Source organism: Neovison vison, chromosome 6, assembly GCF_020171115.1.
Source record: "Neovison vison isolate M4711 chromosome 6, ASM_NN_V1, whole genome shotgun sequence".
Taxonomy (NCBI): domain Eukaryota; kingdom Metazoa; phylum Chordata; class Mammalia; order Carnivora; family Mustelidae; genus Neogale; species Neogale vison.
The window spans coordinates 75,017,527-75,037,402 of record NC_058096.1 but is presented as its reverse complement, the minus strand read 5'-3'; the positions used below and the strand labels follow the sequence as shown (position 1 = coordinate 75,037,402).

Below are 19,876 nucleotides of genomic sequence, written 5' to 3'. Positions count from 1 at the left end.
ACAAGTCAATGTGCCAACTCAAAACATATTCTGACCCATAACTCATGTCCTTTCTGGGTTAGGCTCATGAGATTTTGGAAAACATGCACATACAGCAAAACAGCAGCTTGGGGGGGTGGTGGTGGTGGTGGTGGTGGTATGTGTGTGTGTGTGTGTGTGTGTGTGTGTGTGTACGTGTGTGTGGGGAAGTAAGCGCTGTGTACGGCAGATGGCAGGCAGGGAGAATCCTGCTCTTCCCAAGTACAAGGCTGCCATACTGAGTGATTACCTCCCTCAGTCTGCTTTGCCCCAGGACCCAGTTTTCTTCTTAAATATACAACAGGCCCCACTGCCTCTCATTGTTATTTGGTCTTCACTGGTTTTGAAAGAGACTTTAAAAATCTGGAGATTACACTTAATATTTGCAACTAAGTAGTAAGATCAAAACATTGGGTCTGAAGTCCAAGTGTACCTTATTTGTCCTCTGTGTATCTCACCATTTCTTACTACCCTCAGTCGACTCTAAGGATCAAAGGCCTTCATTGAACTAACGTCTGTGGAGCAACTTCTCTGTACTGGGTGCTTAGATGGGTCCTCATTCTTCAAGGGACAAACAGCTCAACAGAGAAATTGGGATTTTACCCTCATGAATTCTGAAGGATGGTAAAGATGATGGTAGGATGTACTTCACCAGTTACATGAACAAAAACTGAGTTTAGCTACACTGACAACATTTTGAAACACAAAATATTAAAGCCAAAACACCATAACACTCATCAGTGGCTTACTTTGGATTCTACAAAGACACCCCAGATGTGGGCATAAACACTGGAGTTTGAGGTACAGAGGCCTGAAGTCTTACTAATTTCCTTTTGCATGTAATCATCAAAATAAAGGTTGAGGAAATGTTTGTAGAAGCTCTATTCATAACAACACAAAACTGGAAATAGTCCAAATGTCAACAGGTGTAGGAATGTGGTGTCTCCATACAATGAACCATTACTCAACAATATAAAGGAAAGGACTATGCATACCCACAGCAACTTGGAGGGATCTCAAGAGAATTATGCTGCATGAAAAAAAACGAGTTCTACTGTGCCAGCTATAGAACATCCTTTACACTATGAAATTATAAACAGAGAACAGATTTGTGGTTGTCAGGGGTCAAAGAGGGGGAGAGAGTGGAGGAAAAGCGGCCATGGCTCCATGAGAAGCAGGAGGGGTCCCGATGATAGAACTGTTCTGTCTTGACTGTGGTTGTGGTCACACCGAACTACACATGTAATAAAACTGCATAGAAAACCCATACACATACACAAACACACAACACGTCAAACTCTTGAAACTACTGAAATCTGAATAGAGCTTATGGATCGTATCAATGTCAATTTACTTTTTGTGGAATTGAGATGTTATCATGGGGAAACTGGGTGAAGGATACACGGGAACTTTATGTATTATTTCTTACAACTGCATGTGTACCTACTATTCTGAAAATTATTTTTTTATAAGTCTGAGGATTAATGTGCTTAAAATACAAAATATGATGAAGAACTGTTAGCCATTAGATTCTAAATTCTGTAAGGACAGAGACTATGGCTTTTTGCTTTTTACTGTAATTCGACCACATAGCAGAATGCCTACACATACACAACCTATTTGTGGGACGAATGCAAGAAACTTGAAGATGTTCTCTAATAGCAGAGAAGTTGAAAAAACTTGACTATTCCACCCAACAGGAATGGTTAGTACATTATGCTACATACACTGGTGGGAATATTATTCGGCCACTAAAATTAAGGGCTATAATGACCATCAGTCCACCGAGCAATATAAAGATACACAGTGACAGACCTCGTTATCATAACTAAGAACATAAACATTCAGACTGGAAGAAAATAAGTGAAACAATAGTCATTGTATAAGGGGACCGGTATTATAGGTATGCTTTCCCTGATTTTTCCTTAGTAAAGCCGTATTTTTGTTATTTTAAAGTAATAGATGAGGGACAAGAACAAGATTGTGCCAAGACCTTTTGTAAATATTCTTTACCTGTTAATTTATCTTCATTACAAAATATACTGTAAACAAGTATATGTGTAGTTTATAAAACATTAATTATAAAACTCTACCCAATACCCAATTTAAGAACTCATATGCTACCAGTGCTATTTAAACTCTGTGTGGGATACCTAATCCAATCCCACTGCCCATCCCCCAGAACTACTAATGGAAAGTTTTGTTTAATGGTCATGATTTCTCGGTTTTACCACATGTATATGTATCCCCAGACAATATCGGTAGTTTCACTTGTTTCTGAACTTCGAAAAATCAGGCATCATGCTATATATATTTTTCTACTATTTTTTTTTTTAGTTCTACTTTAGAAGACCTTTTTAAAATTAAGCATTTCTACTGAAAAGGACTACTGACTACATGTAGGACAATGAAGAAATCTAACTCCGTGAAGGTCAGAATAGCACTTGTAAAGCAGAACTTCCCAATCAGACAGGATGATCCTGGGAAACGGAAGTCAGCCCTGTTGATCCCTCAAAGCCCCTGGCCAGCTGCCCCTGGCCACCGAAGGCTGTTTCCGTTTACCCTCAGGTACCTTACAAACCTCATCGGTCCCTCAGCCGTGTGCCACAGCAGGGCCGAGCAGCACCGGTGGGACAGGAAACCAGCAAGAGGTGGAACACGCAGGGAAGACGTGGAAGACGTGTGCGTCAGTCATATGCATTCAACTGGCAAATCCTTACGTAGTCAACAAGAACCTTGCCTCTAGAGGGGACAGCACAGAGCATACAACTTCACGGCCTCCGACCTCATTATGTGACTACAGAGGGTCGAATTCCAGCCCAAAATTGCGGATTAAAAATAGAATTAAACATCACCTAAAAGTCTGTAGCTTTTTACATGATTTTTAAGTTTAGCATTTCAAAAATCTTTTTTCAAATGCACAATTCCACATTTCAAGGTCAGGCAAATGTTTTAACTGCATCAGAAAAATCTATGTAGCATCATCAATACTGTGTTTTGAGAAATCCCTGAAGTAGAGCACAATTCAAAGCAGAATGCAAATCTCAGCACGTCCACACTACAAAACACACAGGGATGCTATGAAGACTACTGAATTTTCACTACAAAATCCCCAGGACTTTCTAGTCCAGTACATTCAATCAGACTTCTGGAGGCAGCTTTATTTATTCTGACACGTTAAGACACTTCTAATCTCCATCATCTCTGAACTGACAAACACAATTAGGAGACATCACCAGCAGTTATGATGCACAGGCCAGGGCGTGGCAACACAGGTGAGAGACAGAAGGAAATGGGACAAGTGACACATGGCACTTGTTTTGCAAACAAAAGCAAATATCAGATTCTCCCTCATCTTTCCACCTGGCTGCCCAAGTACAGTAATAACCTTGCAACCACTCCGTATTTTCCAGGTCTTCTGAGCAGGGTCATGAACCGGTAACCATAGACACATCACAGCATTTGTCAGAAGCTCAATCTTGTAAGGCAGAAATGGAGTTGAATGCCGTCTTTAAATCTGTGCATTTGTTTTTGTGCCCCTCCACAGTTTGTTGACACTTGGCCTTCCTCCTCTGGATAGCAGGAAGGGTGGGTCAATTTTGGTTTAAACATGAACCCTAGCAGCTCAGCCACAGGAATGTTCCCTCTAAAATCATCCTAGGCAAAGCAGTCCAGTTTTCAGCACCATGGGCATCACCGGGGAGCTTGACAGAAAGGCAGAATGTTAAGCTCCAACCCAGACCTATAGAATCGGAATCCATGTTTTAACCTCTAGGTGATTTCTTTGCATATTAAAATATGTGAAGCACTGGTTTAGAGTCTTCTAGGGAATTACTTTTTTTTTTTTTTTTAAATCGGAGAATGCAATTTGCACAGTCATTTCTATAGAAAATGTGTGAAGTAACAGAAATTAGGTATAGGCATTATGGCTAGGATGATAAGTAAGATAGGTTTCAGCTCTCAAATGGTTCTCAATCTAATGAAAGGGCAGAGGACCAAGTATCAAGCAAAGAATTTAAAGTAAAATATGCTTAATACTTTACAGTGATACAGGCAAGCACTGAAATGAAAATGTGACTCGCTGTGTTAAAACTGACATCCACTATACACTGGTATCAGCACTTCTGCCTACAGCAAATATGCCAAGGATTATAGTCTATGAATGGCCCAGATCTTGGGGATATTTCTATGAGGTTTACCAAGGATCACTGAATGAACCCCAGTGGCTGGTGGAAATCTAGGCACTTGGAGCTCGGGTCTCACTATTACTGCATATCACCACCACCCCTCTAGTCAGGCTCCCAGCTCAGTGGGGAGCCTGCTTCTCCCTCCCCTACCCTCCTGCCCCACAGTCGTGCACACCCCTCCCATGTACTCTCTAATAAATAATTTTTTTAAGATTTTATTTATTTGGCACAGAGAGAGCTCACAAGTAGGCATAGAGGCAGGTGGGGGTAGGGGGAAGCAGGCTCTGTGCTGAGCAGAGAGCCCGATGTGGGCCTCGATCCCAGGACCCTGAGATCATGACCTGAGCTGAAAACAGAGGTTTAACCCACTGAGCCACCCAGGTGTCCCCTAAATAAAATCTTTTTTTTTTTTTTTAAAGAGATTCGTGAGTGCCTGAGTGGCTCAGTGGGTTAAACCTCTGCCTTCGGCTCAGGTCATGATCTTGGGGTCCTGGGATCAAGCCCGGCATCGGGCTCTCTGCTCGCAGGGAGCCTGCTTCCCCACCTCTCTCTTCCTGCCTCTGTGCCTACTTGTGAGCTCTCTCTGTGTCAAATCTGTAAATAAAATCTTTAAAAAAATTAAAAATAAAAAATAAAAAGAGATTCTTAATAATCAAGATGTTAGATAGTGTATAAAAGCAAGGGAACATTTATTCTTGGGCTAATTTCACTTTTTCAATTTAAGGCAGTTCTTCCTAGTCTAGATTCTCTTAGCACTCTGAATTTATCAGAATCACAATTACATTATTAGTTATGGAATAACTTAATTACATTATTAGTTGTGTAAAAAATGTAATAATTAGTTATTAAATTTCTGTAAGGTCTCATAAGCTTTATAGAGGCAGAGATAAAACTCGGAATTATTTACCAGTCTAACGCTGGTCATTAAACTTAGCATCTTGCCCAGATTAGTACTTAACATTATGTAAATGCTAAGTGGACGAAAGAAATGTAGAGAGTAGTATTTCCAAGAATACTTCCCAGACTCAGAAAACAATGCAAGACCCTTAACTGTGCAGCTGATTTGGAAAGGCAAAGTACTTCTAGAAATTGTGGTTCCGGGGAGAAGAGCCATCAGCTAGAGAGAGAGTAGACTTGAGCCTCCACTGCCTTATCTGTATGTAGGATGAGGAATGTTATCAGCTATTTCCTACTTGGGGGAATGAATTTTAAGTAATTAATCTGTAGTAAGGGCCATGTCCTAGAGATTTTCCTCCAACCTGTATCGCTATCAGGATTCATGGTCATGAATGCTGCAGAAGGGACTAATGGGGAGGGAAGGGGGAAAACCACACACACACCCAGACGCAGAGTCAAGGAACACTGTCTGGTTCCGCCCAGGCTCTGCCACCAGCTAAGGAACCCGGCCAGGCTGCCGTTCTGAACGTGACTACAGGGGCTCCTAGTACTAGTGTAGTGATACAGCAGGCCCTCCAGAACGGTCTGCTGCATGAACACATGAGTGAGTGAACAAGTGAGGCGTGATGGGAGAGAGTGGAGGAGGAGGGCCAGTTTAAGAGCCTGTACACACGTAATAGGTTAGTCTTTTCCCCTTTCTCCATTTCTCACGGGGCTCATGAGCTCTGCTGGTTACAAGGCTAGAGACAAACAGATGGCTAAGTTAAAGAAATACTCATGGGTATAAGGAGGTAAAAATAGCTCTTGAGAAAAAACCTGGGTGCTCATTTGTCTTGCTGTTACATGTTGTGACTTCTACTTTTCATTTTTACTTATTCGAGATGCTTACTACTCAAGCTATCAGTGAAATGACATAAATGCAAGAGAGCAGTTTTCAAAGCAGCTGCTGAAGTACCCTTCAGGCCACCAGCAGCCTCATGTAGGGGCAGCTGAGGCAAGCCTACCTCGGGCGGCAGGCAAGGGAGAAGCCACCCAGTCAGCCAACCCAGGGAGGCACACTGGGATTTCTGAGCTGATTTGGGTTGGACAAGACAAGTGGTATCGAGAAATACCTCTCACCTTCATTCCTTTTGGGGGAAGGTCCAGTTTGAAGCCTAAGTAACTACAAAAATTAAAGGAGATAGCAGTAGGGTCAGTTTTACACTTGATAAGAATTTACCACCAATCTTTTCTGTTAAAAGTTTAAAAAACTTATACTCTCCTCACAGAAAAAAACATCTTACAGTTTAAGGGTCTAAATGGCCACTTAGAATACGGAACATGTAGGGGGCGCCTGGGTGGCTCAGTGGGTTAAGCCGCTGCCTTCTGCTCAGGTCATGATCTCAGGGTCCTGGGATCGAGTCCCACATCGGGCTCTCTGCTCAGCAGGGATCCTGCTTCCCTCTCTCTCTCTCTGCCTGCCTCTCCATCTACTTGTGATTTCTCTCTGTCAAATAAATAAATAAAATCTTTAAAAAAAAAAAAAAAGAATACAGAACATGTAGGTATAAGGACCTCACAGCAGGTCTTGGATTCTGCCTAAAGTAAAATCATACCTAATATTCAATCACCAATTTACTGTCTCCTCTTCTTTCTGAAAATCCAACTATTGACCAAAATTTCTTTACCCCAATAATAGCTTAGTGTTTTTAAGTTACAGTGTAAGTCCCCAATTTAAAAACAACAACAACAAAACACTCCAGCGACACCTGGGTTGCTGAGTAGGTTAAGTGTCTGCCTTCAGCTAAGCGTCTGCCTTCGGCTCAGGTCATGATCCCAGGTCCTGGGATTCACCCCCACGTAGGGCTCCCTGCTCAACCGGGAGCCTGCTTCTCCCTTTGCCTGCTGCTCCCCTTGCTTGTGCTCTCTCTCGGACAAATAAAATCTTAAGACAAAACAAACAAACAAAAAACCCTCCAAATTGGAAAATATACATTCCTCTTTTTGCCCTAGGTTTTTGAAACTAACACATACAGATAAAATTTAACATACAGCAATTCTCAAGCACTAAACTTTTCAACTGTACAAGCACCCATAATTTAGGATATTTTAGAGTAGCAGGGGAAAAGAAAGTAAACCTCAACTTGCACTCAGATGAATTTCCTCAAGGGCCAAGTGCATCATCCTTGTTGTACAGGAGTATGTAGAGACAAAACTGATGATCAGTATCTCATATGCCCTTGCTTCCTTTCACTGCTAACAAACCCCAAATTAACCTGATCTTGTCACATTCTATAAAATGTTTGTGTGCAGATATTTCACAACAGCTATTGTTCAACTTCCAGGAAACATGTAACTTCAGTTATGAAATAAGTGCCAAGACAGTCTGCAAACACAAATAACAGTATAGGAACTTAGACACTTCACAGAAAATTAGAATTCAGCCATGAATGAGGTGCATGGTCTCTAGCTCTCAATTCTAGTACTCTATATATTTGGAAGGAAAGGAGAAGTCAAGGTATCTAGCAGGACTGGCCATGGTACTGTTATTCTTTTGGCCAGAGGCATGGGGAGGGGTAGTCATTAGAGGGCTGATGATTAGAAGCATTCCAGCCACATTCCTCTGCAGCAGAAGGGCTGTAAACGCAGCTGCAAACACTCAGCCACCAGCAGCCTGCCTGGCTTGTCAGTGGACACCCGGCCCCATAGTTTTTGTTGAACGTATGCAAGAGATTAAGAAGGACTTGGGAGATATTCAAACTGAGCTACAATCATCTACAAATGGGTTTCCTTTAATACCGATCTAAAAATACTGGAACCTAAGCCCCCTGTTCAGTAAAACTGGGTGATGAAGGGGGATGGCGAGTATCTGCAGATATTAGAAAATGTGAAACACCTGAAAACATTCCTATCTCAGTGCCTGTGACAGGACTTCTAAACAAAACCGTGCACTGCTGAAAACTCAAAGTAAAGCAAGGTTACTACTGCCGTTAGAAAAAAAAGATGTAGGGGCACCTGGATGGCTTAGACGGTTAAGCATCTGCCTTCTGCTCAGGTCATGATCTCCAGGTCTTAGGATCGAACCCCACAGTGGGCTCCCAGCGCAGCGGGGAGTCTGCTTCTCCCTCTGCCTCTGTCTCTGTCTCTCCCCCAGCTTGTGCTCTGTCTCTGTCTCTCTTTCAAATGAGTAAAAAAAAAAAAATCTTAAAAATAAAAAAAAAAAAGGGAAAAAAATATGTAGCTCTCGATGAAATGTTAAGTGTCAGTCCAGTAAGTCTTTATGTCACACAGGTATTAATTCAATAGGATAGTAAACTCCTCTAGAGTGAAACAGCTTCCTCAGTATGTTGTGAGCTTTTTCTGGTAAGCAAAGTTTATCAACAGGGGGCCTGGGTGAGTTAAAGACTCTGCTTTCGGCTCAGGTCATGATCCTAGGGTCCTGGGATAGAGCCCTGCATCAGGCTCTCTGCTCAGTGGGGAGCTGCTTCCTCCTCTCTCTGCCTGCCTCTCTGTCTACTTGTGCTCTCTGTCAAAAAAATAAAATCTTAAAAAACAACAACAACAACAAAGTAAAGCTTATCAACACAAAGGGAAAACTACCTTTCACTTAAAAGCTGCTAATCTATTCTTCTGCTGAATTTAAATAACATATTGAGAATAACTGTAAGTTCAATCTGCATAACTGAAATTTTCAACTCCTTCAATTAAGCATTTCTATTAACCAAGAAAAGTCAATGCTTCACCACCAACAAGTCAGCTAAATGGAGCACCTTATGGAAAGACCAGCTCCTGGAAACCCTGCTGCTGAATAATGAAATGTGCTACCAGGCGCAGAGAGAATCGCTCAGTGGTTTCAGATTCTGGCCCGAAAAAGCAGAAAGTGCTTTCTAGTTGGGCACTTTCCACACATCCTGGCTTCTTAACAATGAATTCATCAACTCCTCCAGTCCCTCTTTATTCTCAAACAAGATTGATCCAGAGGGGTCTCTACCAGTTAATCAATTAGTTTTATATTCTAAAATTATAACCTGGGTAATTTGCCATGGCATGCTAGTGTTTAGTATCCAAACTCTTAACAAAAAAACCAAGTACTCTTCTAGATTAGAAACTGGACTGACTCTATGCTATTACAGTCATTTCGATGTCAGGTTGCTGGGTCTACTTTTGAATGTGAATTATTTACTGGAGTGGACCATTTACGCTGAGTTTCTGGCGAATTACACTACTTCCTTCAAATTTGATCGGAGGAGGTGAAGAAAGCTCTATTTTGACAGGAAGGTTAAGACAAACTGTGGACTTCTGCTAAAAATACTCTCACCTTCCTTTTGTGCAAAGGTCATGGTTTTAGTATAAGCAGTAGAAATAAAGATTAAGTGTTTTGAACTCAGGTACTAATACCTCTTTCATTTCTTCTATGGACCTAAAAAAAAAATAAGTCAGTGAAGTGAAGTTGCATTTGGTCCTGACCGCAGTGAACACTCAACACAGTTTCCTATTTAAGGATGCTTAAAGTTAAGACTGTACTTTGCATCAGGTGTCGTCATTCATTATGATGTATACACTCCTGCTCATGTAGAGCATATAAGGTCTTGGCACAGAGCAAAGTTTCTCAGCCTTGGCCTTACTGACAACTGGGGCCTGGTAATCCTTCACTGTGTGGGTTGTCCGCATTCACTCAGCAGCAACCCAAGCCTCTACTTACTAGGGGCCAGCAGCACCCTTCAGTTGTGACAACCAGATAGGTCTGTCCCCTAGGAAGCCAAATCAACCCCACAGTGAGAGCTCCTGGCATAGAGTTTAAACTAGCCAAATAGTCACATGAGATGGAGACTTGAATTTTCTTAATCTTCTTAATGACATTTCAATAGTTGTATATGCCAAATCCTTTGTTAAGTGATCAATTTATTTCCTGTGAATAGCAACAACAAAAATCCAATTTCAGTTTTATATAAAGCTGAAAATGTTTTAACTTCAGCAATTTGACAAACTTTTAATCTTTTAGTTTAAAATGTTTAAATTTGAGATTAAGCCTTTTAACTTTATAACTAGTTAATGGAAATGAATCTTCATATCTTTACTGAGGGCCAAACCTTTTGTCAACTGAGGAAAGCTATTTCTGCTACTTTCAAAAGATCTACTCCCTGCAATCTCAGATCTGCTCTTGGGATCTTTTTCTTGGGATTCTTTTTCTCAGGAGAGAGAAAAAGAACCTCCTGGTGCCCAGAATCTGCTTCAGAGCTCAGGGGTCTTTGCCACAATGTCAAGTATCTGATAGTAAGTCCTTTCTTAGAGCAGATCCTTCTTCTCTAATGTAACTAGCATTCTTCTTTATTCAAAAGATATATTAACATTAATTTTAGAAAATGCTGCTTTTGCACATTAACTAGTTCTGTCTTGGGATAGTTTGTTGTTTAAAAAAAAAAAAAGATTATTTATTATTTCAGAGACTGGCCTGAAATGGAAACATACCTAATTCATTTGTTCAAATTTCTCCAAAGGCTGTGGCACCCTAAATCCACGAATAGTCAGAACCTTTCTCTATATACATGTAAACAGGTATGATTCTGTGTTATGGAAAATGGATGCTGATTTTGCCAATGTTCTACTCTTTGACCTTGCAAATACCACTCGTATGTGCGGCTTATAGGGAATGAGAATTTAGAGAGAGAGATTAATCACTTAATTTTCTATCTTTTTTTCCAATGCTTCCCAAGAGAATGAGAGCCAAGTTATCAGGTTTATTCCTCCAATTTCTATGGAAACAATGACTGGTCCTCCTGTTAGCTCCTTTAGTTAAGTTTACTTGGATTTAAAGACAGTGGTTAAAGTTCTTGATTTAATAGTCTTTTGAATTCTTGAACAATCATGGTTCATTTATCACTCTAAGACAGAAGGAAGCCGGTTAAAGTCAGGTGTATAAAAATGTCTCTTAGCTCAATCTTATGCACTTAAAGAAAAATGCATATGTACACACAGACACACAACAGTCTTTCCAACAAGAGCACAAATGAAAATGTTTTCTCCACCTCATGCACTGCTGTCTTCCAGGCACAAGGAATGAAAGCAACTAGATCCTGGAGAAGAGCAGCCTCTAGAAGCTACTACCATTTCATCAAATATAAAGATAACAGATACCTACCATCAAAACTGCCTTGCTCAGAAGCAAGGTGCAACAGCTGACTGTATGTTTCAACTGAAGGCTGATAAACAAAGACTCCAGAGTTGAAGCAGTCAGGCCACCCTGGGTCTGGTGCCGCCGACAATTCTTCTCGCTCAAAAAGATCATCGATATTTGCTAGGACCTAATTCAAAGGGGGGAGGGGGTGGGAGGGAAAGCATTACAGAAATGTTCTGCCCCAGCATACTCTTAAGTTCTCCTTAAGTTATCCAACACAAAAGATGCAATCTGCTGCTGATCTTAACCATTCAGATGACAGCTGTCAGGTAGCCTGGGCTCAGTCTCCTCCATCACCTGATGCTTTCAATGAGTGGTTTTATCTGAACTTCACCGGCAAGTCTTGAGAGCATTCCTCAAATGCCTAACTGGTCTCAGTTACTATATACATCTTTCCAGTCACCAAAGCCACACTCACCAGAGTATCTGCATCCATGAACACACATTTTGAATACTGCGTAAGTGACCAGCAATGGAGTTTCGTTAACGTGACACCCAACTCAGGCCTCTTCATTAAGGTTAGATGTGCAGAATCGCCACTGTCCAAGACGTCTACGGTGATGACTTCATCGAAGACTGTCTCTAAAACTTTTCTGCCAAAATCAAATCCAGAAAACAGCGCTTAGTGTCTTTTCAGACAAGTAACAAGTAACCCATCTAATATAAAATTGTATTCTTATTAGTCTACCACATCAACTACTAGAGCAATCTGTTACTTTGATATAGTACAATCTCTTACATAGGTGGTCTTAATTTACTGCAGGCCAAACTGTATCAATTTGCATGGGCAGCTAACTTCACTAATAAAATTTGCTTTGGTGAGGATAAAGTACTTGTCTTATACATTATTATAGCAGCACTTTTCTATTGTTTATTGCATCACTGAATACCAGGCAAATTTCAGAAACCACCTCTCAAAATTTGACTCCCTTTCAAAAGAGCACATCTTTACAACAACCTATGTATTTAACAATGATATTTCATTAGTTACTTCTGCCGATTACTACATGTTTTACAAATGCTAAGTGCATATAATACCTGCAATAAAGCCTATAAATAACCATTTTTGCTGAAGCAGTTGACAGCGAGTCATGTGTCCCAAAGGACATTAAAGGACTTGGTTATTCAGCTGCCAGTTATTAGAATCAAATATAACCAACACTTACAGTATGCTTAGCACTTTTGGCATAATGAGAGAATCACTTTGGTTTGTGAGACGCAACACTTCTCCAGGCCCCACATTAACTCAAGATTTATTTTAGAAGGCAATCTTGAGGTGGGGTAAGTGGAGGTATACTTAGAACACTAAGCTCAGAGCAGGGGAACACATACCATAAAGCCCCATCATCACTACACATTTATAACAATATGAAACATGCAGAACAAAACTGGTATTGTATTCTCTGTGTCACGCTGTAGAAAAAGATGTTCCAATTCACACAGTAAACATCAGCTTTTTGAAAATAAATGGTCAGTGGAGCCATTTACTACAGTAGAGGAGGAATGGGAGACTACATGTGTTTTCTTGCACACAGCCTCACTAAACAGACTACAAATTAAAATGTACACTTTAGGAAACAGTCTTTTGTGCATTTTCCTAAATTACCCTTTATGAATAAGGTTATTAGTGTGAGAAGTGTCCACCCACAGACAGCAGCCTTTTCAGAGGTCCTCGGCATGTGCTTTCATTTCTTGTAAGAAAAAAAAGTCACAAAAAGGGCATTTTCAATTTCTAAGAGGCATAGGAAAACAAAAATAAATACCTACAGAGCTGCTAGTGTGCCCAGATATTTCTGTAGTATTGGGATCTAGGTAGTTCAATCAAATATTTCAAAGTTTAATACCAACAAATCAAAGTGAACTAACCCAATCAACCAGCAGTTTGTGCCCCCCCTCATCCCCACTCCATCCCCACGCCCAGGGTGCTTTCTTCACACAATCCCTAGTTCAGAAAATCCTGGAAATTATTCTAGTCTATTAAATGATAAATACAGTTCTTTAGATTACAAATGCTAACTGAGAGTGGGGAAAACTGCTACTTTTTTTTTTTTTTTTTAAAGATTTTATTTATTTACTTGACAGAGAGAGATCACAAGTAGGCAGAGAGGCAGGCAGACAGAGAGAGGAGGAAGCAGGCTCCTTGCTGAGCAGACAGCCTGATGCGGGACTCGATCCCAGGACCCTGAGATCAGGACCTGAGCTGAAGGCAGCGGCTTAACCCACTGAGCCACCCAGGCGCCCCGGAAAACTGCTACTTACTTTCGGTCACCTGAGGTTTCCCTGGTTAGAAACAGGAAACAAAGTAGCCCCTCTGCATTTGGGAAAGAAATGCAAGTGGAGTGTGATGACATAAAAGGAATGCCTGGACTAAAACATTCACTCAGGTCATCCTAGAGGCCTTGCTTACAGGAGGGCCCTTCTCACAGCTGGAACCAGTAAAAGCATGGGTCAGAACCACACCTTCCAGAAGGGAGCTCAGCTGGAATAGTTCCCAAGAGCTAGGAAGAGGTTTCAGCTCCAGAAATCCATCACTCAGCAATTCTGATCTTTCTCCACCTAGTGCTCAAGCCCTGTAAATGGTATGGCCTCAACGCCCAGTGATGCCAGAAATGGGATAAAGACTTCAGAGCTCCACGGACAGACCGGCAGGAAGGTCCTCACCTCATGGAATCGGAGACCTGAGGAGTGGCAAGCACAGCCAGCTTCCTGGTGGTCCTGTGCTGCTTCAGAGACGAGCCCAGGACTAAGGCTCCTTTGGCGTAGGCATCGTTTGTGGTCAGTGTCACAAAGGCCTGATCTTAATACAAAGAGAAAGAAAACAACAACAACAACAACACACTCATTATTAATAATATCCTACCTGGAAAAAGCTACCCCAGGACCCTTTTCAACCACTAACTTGGCAAAATCAGCTCCTCTGAGATCAACTTTCTCTATTAATAAAGGAGCAGCTTTTTTGGGAGTAAGGAAAGAACCCAAGTGCCCACTTTAAGAATGATTCAAGACCATTCTTTAGCATCTTTGGCAATCTCCAACAGGCTGATTAGCTTTAAAAATTAAACCCAATTTAGAGTCTGAACACACAAAATTCTCAGACTAAATAGTAGCTTAACACCAGAAAGTAAACCTCAGGAAATTAACAGGTGACAACGCCATCAAGAAGCACATTTTCTGTTTCCTACAAGTACTTTCAGCCAAGCACAAATGCAACTAATGACCTCAATTGACAGCATCTGAAAGCAGAGGCCATATTCTTCATTCTGATGCTTAGGCTTCTGCCAAGCCTCAGGCTTTATATATTGTTTCCTCAACCTGGAGCAAAGGCACCCACACCACCCACCATATCTCAAGTCACTCTGAGTGTCTGCTCAAATATCACCTTGATAGACAGGCCTTCCCTCGTTAGTGCTTCTATCTAACCAGCAGCCAATCCATGTTAGCCGGCTTTAGGGACCACCTCAAAAGCACTAACAAACTTGCTTTTCTTTTTTTCTTTAGGAGAACCAAGCAGCAACCCCTAACCTGTATCCTGGGTCCCCCCAACACACACACACACACACACACACGCACACACCACACACACTCAATCTCGCAGTTGCCAGAAGGGAAGGCAAATACAAGGATTACCCCTCCCTCCAGTTCTCCAGTTCCCTGGAATGAGTCTGAGGTCCACTCTATCTGAGGGGATTCTAGCAAGGCAGTGGGCATCCAAATGTACAGGATACTTAGGATCATACAGTGGCAGGGGTCACTTGGGGGCACTGTTGCCCAACCCAGGAGTTGGGACATTTTGTCATGAAGTCATGCTCTGTCTCATTTTCCCTTTGCCCGTTTTCCAATCTGGAGGCTGGATGGAGGCAGAGTGAATTCCGTTGAGAAGCCAAAGAAAGTTGTAGGCTGTCAGGGGGCTACAGCAGGAGCCAGCGAGCCAGCCACACACCAAAGAGCATCTTCACATCCCACGGGACACTCTTCCTGAACAGGATAGTAATTAAGCTGTAGAGAGACTGGTGTCCCCCACTCCTCAAGGGGTACCGGCTTCCCACCTAGGAAAGCTCAGAACAGTAACCTGTCCTTTGACGTGCCCATCAATCTCTGCCTTGATTTGTTCTTCAACCCATGATGAAATGGCAACATTTCAGACAGTCTGCCCCAGGAGTATGTAATCTGGGAGATGAGGATTGATGTTTTAACTCAAAAGCAGTCCAGATTGGGGGAACCCGGATTCAAGTTTAATAAGGTGAAGAGGACTCAAGGGCTTCAGGAAGCAAGGATGTGGATACTGTCCAAGATGAAGTAGGGACAGGACAGATGCTTAGGAACATGAGCTGGAACACCTAGCAAACATTACACAGGAACAGGAAAGACCAGGGACAGCTGGGTAAAAAAGAACACCTTCGGCTACATCTGCAATCTTTCGGCACTTCAGCCGCTCTCGTAACCGCGCTAGTAGCTTCAGCAACATCGGAAGGACCAACCAATTATCTCCGAGCTTCCCCTTCTCCGGGCAGAGTCAACCCCTGCAACAAGTGAGCCGGCACACGCCCACCGCCTGCTGCCCGCTCCCCTGGGGCGCTCGCCCAGCTCTAGCTTTCCGCAACCCGGCCCCAAAGGCCTAAAAATAGGCTCGGCGTGGCGGCCAGCGCCCCGGCGGCCCGGAGAGGAGCGGGGCCGGGCCGGGGCCGCCGCCGTCCAGGCCTCAAGGCCGGCCCTTCCCGGTGTTCCTGCTTGCGGGAGGCGGGGGCGGCCAACGAGCGACCCCGCGGCGCCCCAGGGCGCGGGACAGGCGCCCCCAGGAACCGGCTCCCCACCCCCACCCGGCCCCGCCGCAGCTGCTCCGCCCGCCCTTCACGGTGAGAGCAGGAGGAAGGGCACGGAGACGGAAGCAGGAACGGGGGCTTCGGCAGAGGGCCCAGGCGCCGCCAGGCTGCCACCCCCGCGACAGCGTCCCGGGCTCCGCGCCGCAGCTCCGGCGCCGGGGGGCGGCGGGGCAGCGGCTGACGCAGGAAGCGGCACGCCCGACTGCAGCCAGCCTGCAACTTTGCGGCGGTCCTCGTCCTGCCAGGAACTCCCCCGGGGCTGCGAGGCGGGGAGGCGGCTGGCGGCCGCAGCGCGGGGCGAGGAGCCGGAGTCCGGGGGGCGGGGGGCGGCGCGGCGCGTACCTGTCATGGTGCTGGCGAGGGGGGCGGGCGGCCGCCGCAGCCGCCGGTTGCTGGCGGGGAGAAGCCGGGTGCCGGGAGGGAGCGCAGCCAGCGAGGACGCGCTGCGGGAGCCGAGCGAGGGCCCGGAGCGCTCTTATAGCGGCCGTCACGTGGCCGCGCACGCTCCCGGCGCCTGCCGGCATCCTCGCCGCTGAGCGGCCGGCGGGGGCCGCCGACCCCCGTCCGCTCCCAGCCCCTCCACCCCCGGCGCTGGGCTCCCGGCCAGCTCCCGAGGGGCACCTGCCCGGGACCTCGCGCCTCCGCATCCCCGCCTCAAGCGGGGATTTGGAACGGAACTTTGGGGCAGACCGTGGCATCGGCAGGACAAACTCCCGAAGAAGCCAAGGGTTAGAGAACTCGAAAAAATAAAAATCCCAGGTCACTCGACTGACGATAATTCACTTGAACTGTTTGAAATAAACAAGGTTTAAATTTCACTCTTCTCCGAGAATTACAAATAGGTTTCTGGAAACAGTTTTTGGTATTCTCACAATGGTCATGTAGCTTTGACTGAAAAATGGAATGAATTCTTCACTGTATTGTTCAGATTCTTGGAGCCCTCTGCATCCATTAGATAAGGTTTTGTTTACTCTTTACAACATCCCCACGAAATAGGTGGTAGCCTTATTTTACAGATGAAGAAACTGAGTTACGGAAAAGATGAGTTACTTGTCTGTGGTCATTTCAAGGGGAGAAGGTGGGCAGTTTGGTTTACAGAACTGACCTTCCTACCGGTAAGGCTATGACATCCCAGGTAGCTGGTGCCCTAAAAAAAATAGCAAATGATGGTAACTCTGGTTGAGTAATATAGTTGTTTAGGTTAATCTGTTTCACAAATTATGAAAAGGTGAATTTGCCATTTTGCTAGGAAGTTGAGAAATCGCTTTCCTATTGTGATCACACCCTTCTCGTCTCCCCATCCCCTCCACCCAGCCCAAACATACCAGGAAAGGAATAGGTAGTACAATTCTCTGCCAACAACAGTTGCTCAGTAAATGCTGCATGGAGGCCAAATAGGAAACTGACAACATCAGTTCAAAAATGAAACAGATGCATAAGAATAAGTGTTTGATTGCAAAGGTGGTATTGATATTCTTAAACCCATTATCTCTGTTCCCTGAAGTGTAGGCCTGTACCACCTACATTAGAATTGCTTAGGGCACTTGTTAAAATGTTAGTTTTTTTAATTTTTTTTTTTTTAACAGACAGAGATCACAAGTAGGCAGAGAGGCAGAGAGAGAGGAGGAAGCAGGCTCCCTGCTGAGCGAGAGCCCGATGTGGGGCTCGATCCCAGGACCCTGGGACCATGACCTGAGCCGAAGGCAGAGGCCCAACCCACTGAGCCACCCAGGCGCCCCAAAATGTTAGTTTTTGGTCCTTAGTCCAAACCTCCTGAATCAGAATCTTAAGGGTGGAATCTAAGAATCAGCATCTTAATTATCATTCTTCAGAAATCTCTCTTGATCCTTTCCCAGTCTCCCATCATGACATGAGACCGCTGATTCACTTGGAAAGACCTCCTGGTTACTTAGCTTTATTAACACTTCCTTTGTAGGAAGTGGAAATGTGGGGCAAAGGTACAATGGAGGGGTGTTCATGTATTCAAACCCTGTGGGTTCAGAAGAGTTGATGCTCTTTAAGGAATATGAAGGCTGTGTGTGAATTGTACCCACGTGGGTGAGGGAAAACAGTGGTGCTCCAGGTCTAAATTGCTTCTTTCTATACTGATATAGAAAATTAGAAATAGTGAAGTGTACATCTTTCACTCTGGAACCCTCCTGCCCTTGATGATTCTTTACCACCTGCTGCTTGACAGCAGAGTGTCCAGGCTGGGCTTTCACAAAGCGTGATGCTGGATGCCAAAGGGCAAAGCCAGCAGAAGATCTGGGGACAACTAGAACAGGAAGGAAAATCTCCTTAAGAACAAGCTCCTTTCTGCTCCATCATCCAGGATGTTTAAGCAAGAGTGGTCATCACAGCCTTCTTTCCTGTGTTTTATGCACATTTACAGTAAGAGAACATTTATAGGTTTCACCACCTTAATCAAATAGGGACATTTTGAGATTGCTACAATGTCACAATTGAGATTACTAATAGTGACGCACCACCCAGTTTTCCTGAGGCTGTTTTACATTGAGTTTCAGTTAGGTATGAGAGCAAGGCGTCTCAAACTTAAATGGGCACACAGATTTTCTGGGGATCCTGTTAAAATGCAGATTCTGACTCAACAGTTTGGAGTGGCTCTCCCTGGTGATGTCCAGGTTGTGGACCAATTTTGCATAGCAAGGTGATTGAACGTTCTGGATTGAACATGCTAGAAGGATTCTGACGTAGAGGAAAGACAGACAATGTTGCAGTGGGGCAGATGTCTGAGAATTTAATTTATTAACTTTTTTTCCAGTGAAACCTGTGTAGCAGAATTTCTAAATCCTTAAAGAGAGATTTAAATAAGTTAAAAAAGAAAACCTACATGGGTACTACCAACAGTGTTATCATGACTATTAACCATTTAAACCCATGCTGAATGTGTATATTTAGCAAGGTTGGGCCAAAATTCATTTTTAGTTGGCTTTGGAATGCATTATGTAATTTTTTGGCAGGATACTTAACCTTCCTAATTATGTTTTGTTTAAGATAATGCTGAAATCAGTTTGCATTCCCTTGAGAACACACACTAATTGATGGTGGGAGCCACTGACCTAGAAATATACTCCAGAGGGCAACCTGCTGGTCTAAGACAAACAGTTCCCACGGACGGTCCATGAAATCAATATACCACATCTGCCCAGACACAGGAACTAACTAGTTAACTAACTACTTAAAATTTTGCCCTTAATTGGTAACACACAAAATCTGTACCTGGAATTGTTGCCAGTGATCACATCCCCGTCTAACTCCAACTGAAAGCTTATTCAAGAAATATTATCCTCAGAGGCCCAAAGTTGTTCATTCTTCACTTGAAAGCTAGAATCTCAAACTCCACAAGTTGCAAGGGCCTGTTGACTAGGGTATTTTTTTAATGCCTTAAAAAGAAAAAAAGACCCAACAACTTTATTAAGATATAATTCAGGGACACCTTGGTGGCTCAGTCAGTTAAACGCCTACATTCCGCGCAGGTCATGATCTCAGGGTCCTGGGATAAAGTCCTGCACTAAGTCCCTTGCTCAGTGAGGAACCTGCTTCTCCCTCTGCCTGCTGCTCCCCCTGACTTGTGCTTTCTTATTCTCTCAGTCTCTCTAACAAATAAGTAAGTAAAATCTTAAAAAAGAGATATAATTCACATACCACAGAATTCAGCCATTTAAAGTATCCAATTAGATGGTTTTGAGTGTATTCACAGGATTGTGCAAATATCATCACAATCTAACTTTAGAACATTTCATCACCCAAAAGAAAACTATACCCATAAGCAATCACTC

At 43.5% G+C, this 19,876-nt stretch overlaps 1 protein-coding gene across 3 annotated transcripts in view; it reads right to left on the bottom strand.

Moving 5' to 3' along the window:
• GYG1 (glycogenin 1) overlaps positions 1–16,527 on the bottom strand; it is a 33,723-nt gene extending 17,196 nt beyond the window's left edge. For 2 of the 3 annotated variants that reach the window (XM_044251565.1, XM_044251566.1), the window contains exons 1-4: positions 15,652–15,736; positions 13,918–14,053; positions 11,675–11,849; positions 11,221–11,383 (exon numbers count right to left, since the gene is read on the bottom strand). In XM_044251565.1, coding sequence (XP_044107500.1) covers positions 11,221–11,383; positions 11,675–11,849; positions 13,918–14,053; positions 15,652–15,721 — 544 coding nt within the window. In that variant the 5' untranslated portion in view covers positions 15,722–15,736. Of the gene's footprint in view, positions 1–11,220; positions 11,384–11,674; positions 11,850–13,917; positions 14,054–15,651; positions 15,737–16,418 lie in introns of those variants that run through there. The other variant, XM_044251567.1, reaches the window with a different exon arrangement.
• Positions 16,528–19,876: the final 3,349 nt, after the last annotated feature.